The sequence below is a fragment of the Cavia porcellus genome, unplaced genomic scaffold, assembly GCF_034190915.1.
Source record: "Cavia porcellus strain 051 isolate PalLab524CR breed Dunkin Hartley unplaced genomic scaffold, mCavPor4.1 scaffold_14, whole genome shotgun sequence".
Classification (NCBI taxonomy): domain Eukaryota; kingdom Metazoa; phylum Chordata; class Mammalia; order Rodentia; family Caviidae; genus Cavia; species Cavia porcellus.
Genome location: NW_026947497.1, coordinates 75913104 through 75926353, shown reverse-complemented (window position 1 = coordinate 75926353; position 13250 = coordinate 75913104). Strand labels below are relative to the sequence as shown.

The window sequence follows — 13250 nt, the reverse complement described above, 5'->3', positions numbered from 1 at the left end:
ATAATAATAGTTGAGAGTTCATCACTTTCCAAAAGAGGCAATAAAGATGATAAATACAGAGGTTAAGGCACTAAACCAAATAAAGGGCTGTGAATTTAGCTCAGCAGCTCAAGTGCTTGTCTGGTAAGCTTGAGGTAATAAATTTGATTCCAGGTACAATAAATAAATAAAACAAGTAAAATGCTTTAAGAACAACAGAATATACATTTCTTCTCAAATGCACATGGGGCAATCTTTTGGATAAATTATTAGGCTAGGTTTAAAAATGATCAACAGGTACATAAAAAGATGGCTAACATTAGAAGTCATAAGAAAAATGCAAAACTATAATGAAGCTGGGGGAGGTGTACCCCCTGATTGCACTGAGACAGGATTACTGTGAGTTCAACGCTTTAGCTTGGGCTACACTGTGAGTTCAAAACCAGCCTTGAATACAGTAAGACTCTATCTCAAAAACAGTAACAAAAAAATCCCACTATAATTATATCATCACCTTACACTCATTAGGACAGCTACTATTAGGATAGCTAAAAAATAATAGTAACAAGTTGGCAAGAATATGGACACAAAGGAATCTTCATCTTTGCTGATAGTAATGTAAAACGGTGTGTCTACTGCGGAAAACAGTATGGCAGTTCCTCAAAATAGTAAACATTGCCAGGTGTGGTGGCTGGTAATCCCAGTACTCGGGAGGCAGAGGCAGGGTGCTATGGGTTCACAGTCAGCCTGGGCTACATAGTGAGTTCAAGCAAGGACAATCTAAACTACAAACCAAGACTCTGTTTCAAAAACAAAACAGTAAAAACAGAATTACTATATGATCAAGTCATTCTACTTCTTGGCACATACCCAAAAGGAATTAATGTGGATCTCAGTATCTCAAATATTTCAAAAAGATATTTATATACTGCTCACAAGAGCTAATGTGTGGAAACCACTTAGTGTTCATCTATGGGTGAATGGATATAGTAAATACATACACATGCATGAATATTATTCAAACTTTAAAAAGCAGGAAATTTTGATGTATACTACAATACAGATGAACCTTGAAAGTACAATGCTAAATGAAAAAAGTCAGTTGCAAAAAAAGAAAACCAAGTATTTATGATTCCACTTATACAGAGTCTTCAAGTAATGAAATTCATAGGCACGTAAGTACAATGACAGTTAACAAGAGTCACGGGAGGAAAGAATAAGGACTATGTGTCATAGTTGAGACATAAAATATTCCCAAAGTCATGTGTTTGGAAAGTGCCTGAATCATGAAGGTATTATACTCACCAGTGGATTCATCCACTGAGGTTGCTGAACCTGCATGTTGGGAGGTGAGTCACTGGGGCATGAGCTGGATGGGTATATTCTTTTTTAGGCTCCTCCTTTCTCTTTCTCTCCTTCCTGGCTGATTTTGGGAACTAAGAGCCACATAAACCTCTCCTCTTTTGGGTTACAGGTAATGGGTATTTTGTCTCCAGAAGAATAAAGTGACTAACTAGTACATTATTCACAGGGTTCAGAGTTTCAATTTTACACAATGACTATTTTATAATCTAACAATAATGGTTATTATTAATAATGGTTGTATCTCATTGGCATATTTAACACTATTAAACTGTACACTTAAAAATGGAAAACTATGTGATACATATTTTACTACAGTAAAAAATTTAGAAAACCCCAAATGAATCCTAACTTAATTAAAAAAGAAAAAGATTTCACAATCTAGGGCTAGACAATCAGTTCTTAGATTTATCACCAAAAAGAGTACACTGAATTTCAACAAAATTTAAAACTTTTGCTCTATGAAAGACTCCTATAAAAGGAAAGAGAAGCTACTGAGAAGTATTTACCAAGTGGCATATATCACAAAGGATTGTTTGATTATACAAAGAATTTTCAAAACTCAACATTAAAAAGACTATCTTGTTAGAATAAGAGTAAAAGACATGTAGACATTTCACAGAAAAAAAGGTTAGGTGAATAGCAGATATGCACATGAAAAGATACCCAAAATCATTCACCATTGGGAAAATGTAACTATAATTATGCACTTACGAAAATGGTTAAAATAAAAAGAGGTAACACCAAAGCTGACAAGGTTGAACTGAGATATAGCACAAGTGCCTGCCTGGTAAGCACAAAGTCCTGAGTTCAATTCCCAGTACCAAGACAAAAAAATAAAAACAAAAAAACTAAAACATGGTTGTGGTCAATCAGTCACACATTATTGACAGCAATGCAGAATGGTATGGCCACTCCAAAAAGCAGTTTAGAAGTTAAAAAAAAAAAGTCACATGATCAGAAACTGCATTCCTTCATGGGTATTTGTCCCACGGAAATGAGTAATTTTGTTCACAAAAAATCTACAAACAAATGTTTCTTGCAGCTTTATTTGTAGTAGTCGAAAATCATAAAAATACAGGTATTCCAAATGGTAAATGGCTAAAGGGTGATATGTGATATTATACAACAATACTCAGCAACAAAAAGGAACTACTTATATATGTAATAGTCTTCTGAATCAATGTCCAGAAAATTAGGAAGAATGATAAAAAGCCAATAAATATTTATATAAAATTCTTGGACAAAACAAAGAGAAAACAGATCAGTGGTTGTTTAAGAAAACTGAGGTGAAATTAAGTGGGTGTGACAAGGGAAAAATGTGACAAGGGAAAAATGTAACGAGAGATCTATGTGATGATGTTAATGCTCTGTATCCTGAATGTATTCATGTCAATATCCTGATTAATACTATTACACTACTGGTATCATTAAAGAAAACTGGGTAAAGCACATGGACTTTCTGAATTAACTTTTTTACATATGAGTCTAAATGGCCCAAAAATAAAAACTGACTTTACAAAAGATAATGGAAATTTCAGAATACAAATTAGTCTAAAGAATACAAATTCCAACAAGATGAACCTTTTCTAAGAAGGTAGATACTTAGTTAAGTAGATTAAGATTAGACTATGTATGTGGGGAAAGGATTGGGCCTGTTACTAACACTCAGAGTGGTTGGCCTGATAAGGCGAAGTTTGGAAGAGCCCAAAAGTGTAAGTTACTTGTCCCCACACACTAAACTGAACTGTGCTGGAAAACCCATAAAATATCTCTGCAGCTCACAGTTCATAGGTCCTCAAGTCCTTGTGGAAAAGACCTATGAAAGACTCAGGACTGATCAAATCTTTATCATACTTGAAAGAAGTGAGATGAATGTAACTAAAGAAGCAACTTACATCCAAACAAACCCAACTCCTAATTCATAGTCTTATTCCAATGTCTTAAAAGAAAATTGGGTTCAATTTAATGTTTCTTTTATATGTTATGATAGGGTATCAAAAAAATTTCAAGATATAGAGAGAAGCCAGAAAACAGAAGCTAGAGAAAAGTAATCAAAAGATAATGACCCATAGCAAAACCAGACAACATAGATGCTAGAAAGGACTTTAAAATGGCAATTTAAAATACATAAAATGATAGAGGAAAAGATGTGTGAGATGGAATCTACAATTAATTTAAAAAGAAAAGCGGAATCTCTAAAAGGGCAGACATTCTAAAAGTGGCAAGCACAATAAGTGAAATAACATCTATGACATATGCAAACAAGTAGTTTTATTTATCTAGAAGTAATTTTAGATGCCACAGAACTATATTTAATATGTAAGAATTTTCAAAATATGTTAAATACAAATGATTCCATTCTTCTGCCAAGTCCTCCATATTTCTGAAATCTATTGGTCATGGCAAAGACTACTAGTTGAAGGTAATACTTTTCAACCCACTAGAATTCTTAGCAAAGATCTCTAGACACCAACACCAATCAAAATTGACATCAGAAATAAAACTTGCTTGCTTTGGCTGAAATGTAGGCTGCCTTAGTATCAAAAGAGTTCATGAAGAAAGGTGAAGTTACCATTTTCTAATAGAGCAATGGGTCAAACTTATAAAGTATGTGAAATTATTCCTTTGATTTCTTGTTGCCAATATGTTCTATTAAATAAAAACTTCCCAATGAGAGCCCTACAAAGTAAATTTAAAATTTTACATCCTACTTATATACTCAAGAAAAATTAGGTCATGTGCCTACAAAAATTTGTACAGTATAAGAATGTTAAAAGATTTATTTATAACATTCCCAAATTGGAAATTTAAATTTCCTCATACCAGAAAAAATGAGCTACAATATATTCATAAAATGGAACACTACATGGCATTAAAAAGGAACAAACTACTGGTAAGGGTAGTACTATAGAGACTATTATTTACATTTATGTTTATAGAAAGTTTAAAACTAATCTACAATGATTAAAGTCAGAAAACTGATTACCTCTGAGGAGCCCATATTGATTCAGGTAACACAAAAGTGAGCCTGCTGGGGTATCAAAAATATTTTATACTTTTATATGAGTGGCGATTACAGTAATAAAAAGGCATCAAACTGCATATGTTAATGTGTATATTCTAAAAAGAGAAAAAATAAAATCACTGCCAACAGCCAATTATCAAGAAACCCTGGGAATTACCAAAAGATATCAATATACCACTAACATGGCAATACAGCGCCAATATGGAAAGCCTATTTTCCTTAATTGTATGCTTTAAATTATTCCTGGAACTTTGTCCATATGTTCTTCTTTGGAAACACTTAAAATTAGTCTTCTGAATAGCATCTAGAACAGGGGTCAGCAAATACTTTGTAAAGGGGCAGAAAGTAAGTATTTTGGGGTTTTCAGGTTACATGATCTCTGCTGCCAATACTCATCTCTGTCATTACAGCATTAAAACAGCTATACTCAGTAAATAAATGAATGGACATGGCCTTTTTTGGCCCAACAGTCACTTGGCCCTTGATCTAGAGCAGGAGCTACTTAATCTTTGTTTCTCATTTTTATCTTTTATATATCATGGTGCTTTGTATACAATATTCAATACAACAAAGCTTAATATACAGGCACTCAATAAAACAATGCTGAAAGGAATCCTAAAAAAACCCATCTCTTTGGGCCAAGGACATAGCTCAGTGGTTAAAAAACAAAAAAAGCAAAACAAAAACCCACATCTCTAATTCCCTCATTTTACAGTGAAAAACATGAAATTAGAGGTTAACATATTTGCTCAGTTACAATTTTAAAGCAGTGCTTGTTTTTAGACCTTTGCACCAACAACTTACATAGCTCCTCTATTTAACATTAATTAAAATTTGAAAAATTCTGCAAAGTTTCAAATTTTAAGTATTAAATGCATGGAATAAATTAAAAAGTAAATACTTTATCTTTACCTATAGTTTACTTATGAGTGACTCATATAAGCTTTGTGCCACGCAACAAAAAGGGATCAATCTACAATTACTTAAAGCTCATATACAAAATTATGTTTGTTTCAGGATCCAAGGTCTTCTAAAACTGAAATGACAACAAAGATATGTGGTGCAAATTACAATTACATAATTAACAACTAAGTTACAGAATATTTTATATAGCTATGCTTCAACCTTCTAGTATAACACACACCTTTTAAAAATGCATCCTTTTGGGTTGGTGAACATTTTTATAGGACAGTAAAATAGTCACCAGTAGAGGGCAGCATTTCTATTCATTTTAACTAGAAATCTAAAATACTGGAAATTTCTGAAATGAGGTTTTTAAAAGATATCACACCCTTTTCAAAGCTGCAAAGACGCAATTTCAATACAACCTACTGCATCTAAAATTGGATGACCAAGCCAGAAGTGATGGTGTGGACCTACGGCCTCAGTTTCTTGAAAGGCTAAAGCAGGAGGATCACCTGAGATTAGCTTTGGCAATACAGCAAGATCCAATCTCAAAAAAAAAAAAAAAAAAGAAGAAAGAAGAAAAATGCCCTTGCTTATTTATTAATACATGACTATCTTACTCAAAAGTACTACATTTGGTATTTAAACTCCCAATCAAATAAACCAAAACTAATTTGAAATTTCTCTGGTAATTTATTACTTAATAATTCATCAGTCATTCAGTTAAAACAATTACTGAATACTCACTGGATAGCTACTTTTCACACAAGGGTGTTACTATTAGGATACAGAATGTCCTCAAAAGCCTCATGCACTCAGAGGGGGTGAGCTACAGTGAACTTCTTATTAGGAGGCAAAGCTGGTTATAGACAGGTCAATGGGGGACTGTATGTGACCAATAATGGTATATCTCCTTCTCTGCTTTCTTCTGCCCAGACTCATGCACCATGACTGCCCTCTGCTTTGGATGTAGCCAACCAGGAATTGAAAACGTGAGCCAAAATAAAAGCCTCCTCTGTTAAATTGTGGGCTTTGGGTATTCTGTACCAGCAATGAGAAAGTGACTAAGACAAAAGGCAATCCTTTTTCTGCATCCATATAAGGTAGTTATATACTAATGACCACAAAAAAGTTTTATGTTATGGTCACCAACACTGTTAACTAGAGATTCACAACTCGCAATACGAGGCATTAGCATAGTTCTAAGATCCAAAATAAAAGCAACAAAGTAAGAAGTTGATAAAACAGAAACAGATATGAGTGGAAACATTTTTAAGTCTCACTCTCTTTTATATTCTCATTATTCCAATATTCAACTCATCTTCATGATGAGCTATACTTAAATCATCCACTACTTCTTATCAAAGAGAACTAGCACACTAGTTATAAAAGGCAAGTAACAAGTATTATAAAAGAGGGAAAGAGTCCAGCCATGAGACCATGTATTATTTAATAAAAATTATTAAAAAGGCTTGCTAACATCAGTAAAGTTTTATCATGCACCAGTCATCATTTCACACACTGGCAGTTTTTAGTTTTTAGTTCAATTAATCAATTAAACATTCTCAAAAGTAGGTTCCATTATTTCCCCCATGTAACAGATTAGGAAATTGAAACTCAGAGGAAATAATAAGAAACTTACCAAGGAATCATGTGTTGAGACCAGAACCTCAACACTCACCAGAGCCTGAGTTCTTGACTATTCTTTACTCTCTGCTCATTCTAAGTGGCACAACTGCTGTTGAATGGCTACTGCAGAAATAAAACTACAGGGGCCGGGAATGAAGCTCAGTGGCATAAATGCTTGTTTGGAAAACACAAGATTGTGAGTTTGATTCCCAGTAACTTCCCACCCTGCCCCAAAAAAGAAAAGAAACAAGACTATAGGACTTTTAAAACTCAGAGAGACAAAATTTGGAAGAGACAGAAAAGAAACCCTAGTTATTTCTTTGGAAAGACTGAAAGGATGAGCAGAAAATAAGGGTGTGAATTGAAAGCAACCTCAATTACTGTAATTCAGTAGGTTCCAAACAAGATGAATACCAGATGAATATTAACTGGATCCTAAAAACTGGTTAAAAAGGCAAAATAGTTTAAAAACAAAGACAACATACTATGTATGCAATGTACAGAAATAATCATTGTGGATAAGCTTAGGAGTCATAATGAGTCATTCCAGATCAAAAGAGGGAAGAAACAACTTAGTGAAAATATACTAAATATAAAGTAAGACACTTTTTGCTGGAGAAATGTCTCAAGATTACTACATTTGTAAAACTTGGCAATATTTATCAAAACATTGAAAATGTTTATGTGGCAGAAAAGGTAAAGGGGCAATAAAGTAACCCCTTTAACCTGAATCTTATCATAAGGGTGGGTGCTTAATCTCATTCATAAGGTCAAATCCCTTATAATCTGCTCCCAAAAGCTACAACTACTCACGGGAACTCTTATCATCCAAAGCATAGCAGACACCTTTTGAAAATTGGGAATCTTTCCTGATACACAGTATTAGACATGAATACAAGGCCTGACACGGTAGCGCACACCAGTAATCTGCGCACTTGAGAGGTTGAGGCTGGGCTACAAAGCGTGTCAAAGGTCATCCTGAACTGCATAGGGAAACCCTGTTTCAAAAAAGGGGGTGAGTGAATCCAAATTTCCTTTTTTCCCCCAATGAAACAAATTTTTAAAGGAAATTTACATTTATTTAAAAGTCTAGACTGTGTTTTCTTGCCTGGTGGCCCACCCTCATACTTTAGGGTGAGCTTCTTTCTGCAGAGCCTATTTCTCAGAATGGGTTTGCTTGCTCGCTGATGTGTCCTTTGTTCTTTCTACCTTCTGTCTGCGAATGCAGAGCCTACTTCTTTTCCCACCTTTAATAAAATTTTGCTACCATTTGTAAAAAAGGTTCATATTGGGTTAAATACATGCACACAGTCAAAGATATTTTTAAAGAATGAAGAAACACTATGGACTAATATGGGGAAGCCATCTGGATACTCTAAATAAAACTAGCAAAGGGTGAAAGACTGTATAAATATAAAACACACTACCTATTTTATAAAGCAAGAGAGAAAGACATTCTTGTTTACTTGTATCTAAGCAGTAAAAAGGTAAACAGAAACTAGCAGTTTCCTATAGGCGTCTGGGAGAGAAACAAGTGAGAATTATCTGCATAAATTTTTAATGACAGTTCTGATTTTTTTACTTAAGTGAGTATATTACTCAATAAAACCAATGTTTAAAACATTGAGAGTAAATAAATGAAAAGCTAGCAGATGTATAAGAATTATTGTTATAGATCAATATATAATCTGAGACTATTTAGATAAAAATTAAAATTCTGTTAGTAGTTACAGGACTGTGTAGATATACAACATTTCCATTATCACACAAAATTCAATGCTCAAGTTGTTAGTTAACATTCTGCAGCTCAGAGATGGAAGTAAACACTATGACATGAGAAAGGATTGTGTCTCTCCCAATTCAAGTACAGGCCAGAAACAATCTATAGTCAATTCTACATATATGTATATATATACAAACAAATCAATTTAAATGATGAATAGCAAATTATATGTCAAGAAATGATAAACTAAGAAATGGGTTGAAAACAATGGACAGGTAAACTATTTTCTTGATCCCTCTGAATTCACTATAAGCACAGAATGATAAACTTTATTGTTTTGGTACTACAAATCAAACTCAGGACCTTGTACTTGCTGGGTGGACACTTATGCTCCGAACTACATCCTTAGCCCAGAATGATTATAACTTCAACGTCAATTTTCTAGGATATCAATGTCTAACCATATTAAAGCAAGGTATAAAATGCATTACAAAGTAAAATACTCAGTTTTAAACAAAAGGCCAGAACTGGGAATTTAGCTCAATGGTACAGCACCTGCCTGGCAAGTGTGAGGTCCCCAGTTCCATTCCCATACCAAAAAACAAAAAAAACACATACAAGGTCAGGCAGATACACCACATGGGAAAAAGTCTTACTTTGCAATGTTTATAATTTATTAACAGACACATACAATCATAACTTTACAATGATACATTTTATTATAAACAGAGCACACTTTTGTACAAGTAGAGCAACTTAAAGACTGCTTGAGGAAATAATCTATAAACTGGAATTTAAAGGGTTGTAAGATTAAGGGATGCAGGCTTGCAAACTGTTATGCCTAAAGATCTCAAAGATGAAGAAAATAACCTCACAAGAACTGAAAAATTCCTCTTAACACAAAGAATGAAAACCTGGTCTTTATTTCCCCTAAATACACATGCTGCTAATTCCTTAGTTGGGAGAAACACCCAAAATTGCATGTTTTAATCACTGCCCAGATGACACTTAATATGGACTCCCAGTTTTAGAAAGTTAAATAAAAATATTGATGACTGCCACCAAATATAAGAGAATCTCTTGAAATATAAAAGCTTATATTCGCCTTTCTAGGTTTAAGAACACAGACACAGAATTTTCTTTTTCTCAGTTCTTTCTTCTGCTACTTATCTGAACTCCTGCTAAATAATCCTCAAATCATGAGACACAAAACATCCCTTTTCCATTTATTTGGTCAACAAGCAGTAAAATAAGAAATGGAGAAAGGCATAACTCCACTGTAAGAAATTTTGGTACTAAACCTCCCTGTCCCTCTTTTTCCCTCCCTCACTCCCACAAGTTACTACAGTTTAAAAGGCCTCTATGATAAAAGTAATGCCCTTAGATGCAAGTATATACATAGTGCTTTATTAGTAATATAAGAAAATATACTATATATAACAATACTTTCAAATCATTCTTGTTAAGACCTTATATGCTCCCAGTTAATTTTCCCATGTGATAATGAGCTAACAAAAACACATTTCTCTGCCTGGCCCATAACATTATTAGTTTCACAACAACTGAAATATTTATAAAGCAGCTAAGAACATAACAACTTCCAAACATAAAGCTAAGTATCACCTGGAAAGACATTATGTGAAAATACTGTATCCAAGCAAACTCAATGCCACAGTATACTATCAGAAATAGTGCCACCGTAGGAATGCTCTCTAGCATTTTCCCCTGCAAAACACCTAAACCCAGCACACTTTTTTTTTAACTCAAAGAGAAAGTACATTTTCTTTTCCACTAAGAGACAAGAACAATATTATATCTGTGTTTAAAATATATTAATCAAAAAAGGAATATAAGTCATTTATCACTGCCTTAAATTAGCATATGGCATTAATTCTACTCTAAATGGAGGTCAAGATTTGGCGGTTCAATAGCAGTGCTGATTTAGTCACCACATCTCACAACCTAGTCATCTGCAAATGTTTTAAAATAAGAGTCTTCATTGTTAAGAATATATAGTCATGGGGGGGGGGTTCAAAAAACTAATCATCACTGTTTTAGCTCAACCCACATGCCTGTTCTTAAGAGTATCCATGGTAGCAGTGATGCAACATGCCTACCTAACTCACCGTGCCTACACAAGTGGGAGAAAAGAGAGGCGGATGATGAAAAAAATTCACTTGGAAAGGTGTTTTAGTATTAATATGATAGAATTACATCAGCTACACTGTCAGACTTTAAAAACGTGTAAAACTGTAAAGTTCTTTACAGATCAAAAAAAGGAAAAAAACTGAGGTAGGGAGCCAGGTAGGCAGACGATATACCGTATCCTCTGGTTGAAAAGAAAAGCAAGAATTTTGTATTTCTACTGTTACCACTGGATTAAAATGTTCAAAGGGTTTATTTCTAATAATAGAAAAAAATCACTCTAATTTAGGTTTTGTAAAGTAACTACAAACAATGTTTTAGGCTTCATAACTTCCAACCTACATCTTCTATTTTTAAAAGTTACATAATAAAAATTTATAAATACTTTAAGGATAAAAAATTCTAAATCTATCAAGAAACAGCAGAGAAAAGAGGCCAATCATTTCAATTAACATTGCTAATACTGGGAATAAAACTAAGCTAATGGAATGATACAAATTACAGGGGAGAAACAATCACCAATGTCTGTAAGAAGGACTCGTAAGAAAAATAGAACTCTCTTTTCCAGGTTTTCATACCCTTTAAACATTCTTTAGAAATATTTCATTATAAAGTGTGTTTAGAGGTACAAAAGACATTGTCTTATAAACAGGGGTGGCCTCACAAAATGGGCATGTCCATATCCCATCAGTGACTACTGAACTGTAAAGCTCTGTGCAAAAGTAATTTACATCAATTTCTCCAGTTTATCACAGTGAGGAACAGTTCACTATACAGGAGATAGTCTACTTTGAAAATTACAAATTTACTTACTTTTTTGTCACTGAGTATCATCTTAAAAATCTCAATTTCATTTAACAATCACTGTAGAACACCATCAATACACAGAAATAAAAATCAAAAACATAAATTATTTCATATTTTTCAAACCAATGTATAAATTTCAAATGTAAGCTCCCAGAATGTATGCCACAATCACACAATGTTCATAAATTAGTGTTCAGAAATAAAAGAAGTCAAACTTTAAGTTAAGCATTCTGCACTTCAACAACAATGAGCAAAACAGGCTTTAAAATAAGTGCTTTAATACTTATATACGTTTAATTTTCTTAAATTCAAGATTAACATCTTTCCAAAGGCAACACAATCAGAACTTGACTATTTACTTCTTTAAAGAATTAACTATATTTGCAATAAATAGAAGAGTCCAGAAAATGTTGTCAAAATGAAACATACTTTCAACTATCATGACATGTTGGGACTTGTAATAAAGTGGAAGAAAGGAACTTTTGAGAACATTTTCAAAAAGATTTAAATATAATCAAGGCTTTATAAAACCTTTGCTGTTATGAGTAAGCTTCCTGTAAATACTAGGGAAAAGAAATCTGTTTTACACACAATTTGTAGCTATCTCAAATACATTTAGAAGTCTTTCAAAAGACTAAACTAAGCATAGCACAGATTCAACTATCTGTTTTCAAATATCTAACAATTCCAACACTTTATTTTTTTAAACATATTATGAACAAAAGGTTTCTCATCTGTTACTAACAGTGAAACAGGAAAGCATATTGTATCTTACCTTTGTGGTTACAATGCACAGGCAATCCATTATCTTAACTTTAGAGTAATATTTTACACATGAAGCAAAACTATTTCAAGTTCCTTATTTTTAAAAAAATTAACATAAAAATAAAAAGTTGTGCAAGATAAAATTGTAGATAAAAACTTATAACTGTGATAATATCTCTCCAGGATCCATTCTTAGAGGTAGCAATTTTTCTACTATTTGAAATACAAAAACAAAAACAAAAAAAACCCAGAATGTGACACGTGTCCTACAATCTTCTTTATGTAATCTGTATCTGAAGATTTGAAATTATCCCACAAAACACTGTAGATGTTGAGGTTTATTCCACAAGAGTCTACTGCTGCTTCAGATGCAATTTCATTAACCTCTTCTTCCAAGCTATGAGGCTGACAGGGAATCATCTGATGAAATGCTCCACAAGGTTTCCCCAATGTAAATTAAAATCTGTTTCTCCTTGTTTGCTACAGTTTGGATATTCAAAACACAACTACCAAAAAGGAATCACTTTTTAAAAAGGCAAGCAAACATTTCTTCCACTAAACCATTTCAGCAACTGCAGCCTGCAAAGTAATGACTTTCTCAGGCAGTAATGAATGGAATATTCCATGTGGTATTTTTGAGAAGGGGAGCAGAAAGAAGAAAATGCAAAAATTTGAAATATGAGCTCTAAACTTACCTTTTCTCTCTTTACCAAAGTAAATAAGTATATTTCACCAGTGAAGTCTAATTTTAACTTCAGTAGCATACTAGAATCCATTTCATTTAATCCCCTATCCTTCCAAAAAGAAAGAAACCCATCAAGAAAAGATAGTTATAAACTATGTACCATTTCAAATTCTGTTAAGTCTTTGTTTTTAGGCCAGAAATAACTGACCTTTGTGAATTTA

General features: G+C 33.2%; 1 protein-coding gene across 14 annotated transcripts in view; it reads right to left on the bottom strand.

Annotated features, from left to right (window-relative positions):
* The window catches only part of Dlg1 (discs large MAGUK scaffold protein 1), a 199246-nt gene that overhangs the window by 159350 nt on the left and 26646 nt on the right, over positions 1-13250 (bottom strand). Inside the window, exon 1 of one of the 14 annotated variants that reach the window (XM_063224304.1) lies at positions 12355-13215. The exons of the other annotated variants lie outside the window; for them this stretch is intronic. Within the exon in view, the coding sequence (XP_063080374.1) occupies positions 12355-12384 (30 nt within the window). The 5' untranslated portion in view covers positions 12385-13215. Of the gene's footprint in view, positions 1-12354; positions 13216-13250 lie in introns of those variants that run through there. 14 annotated transcript variants of the gene reach the window in all.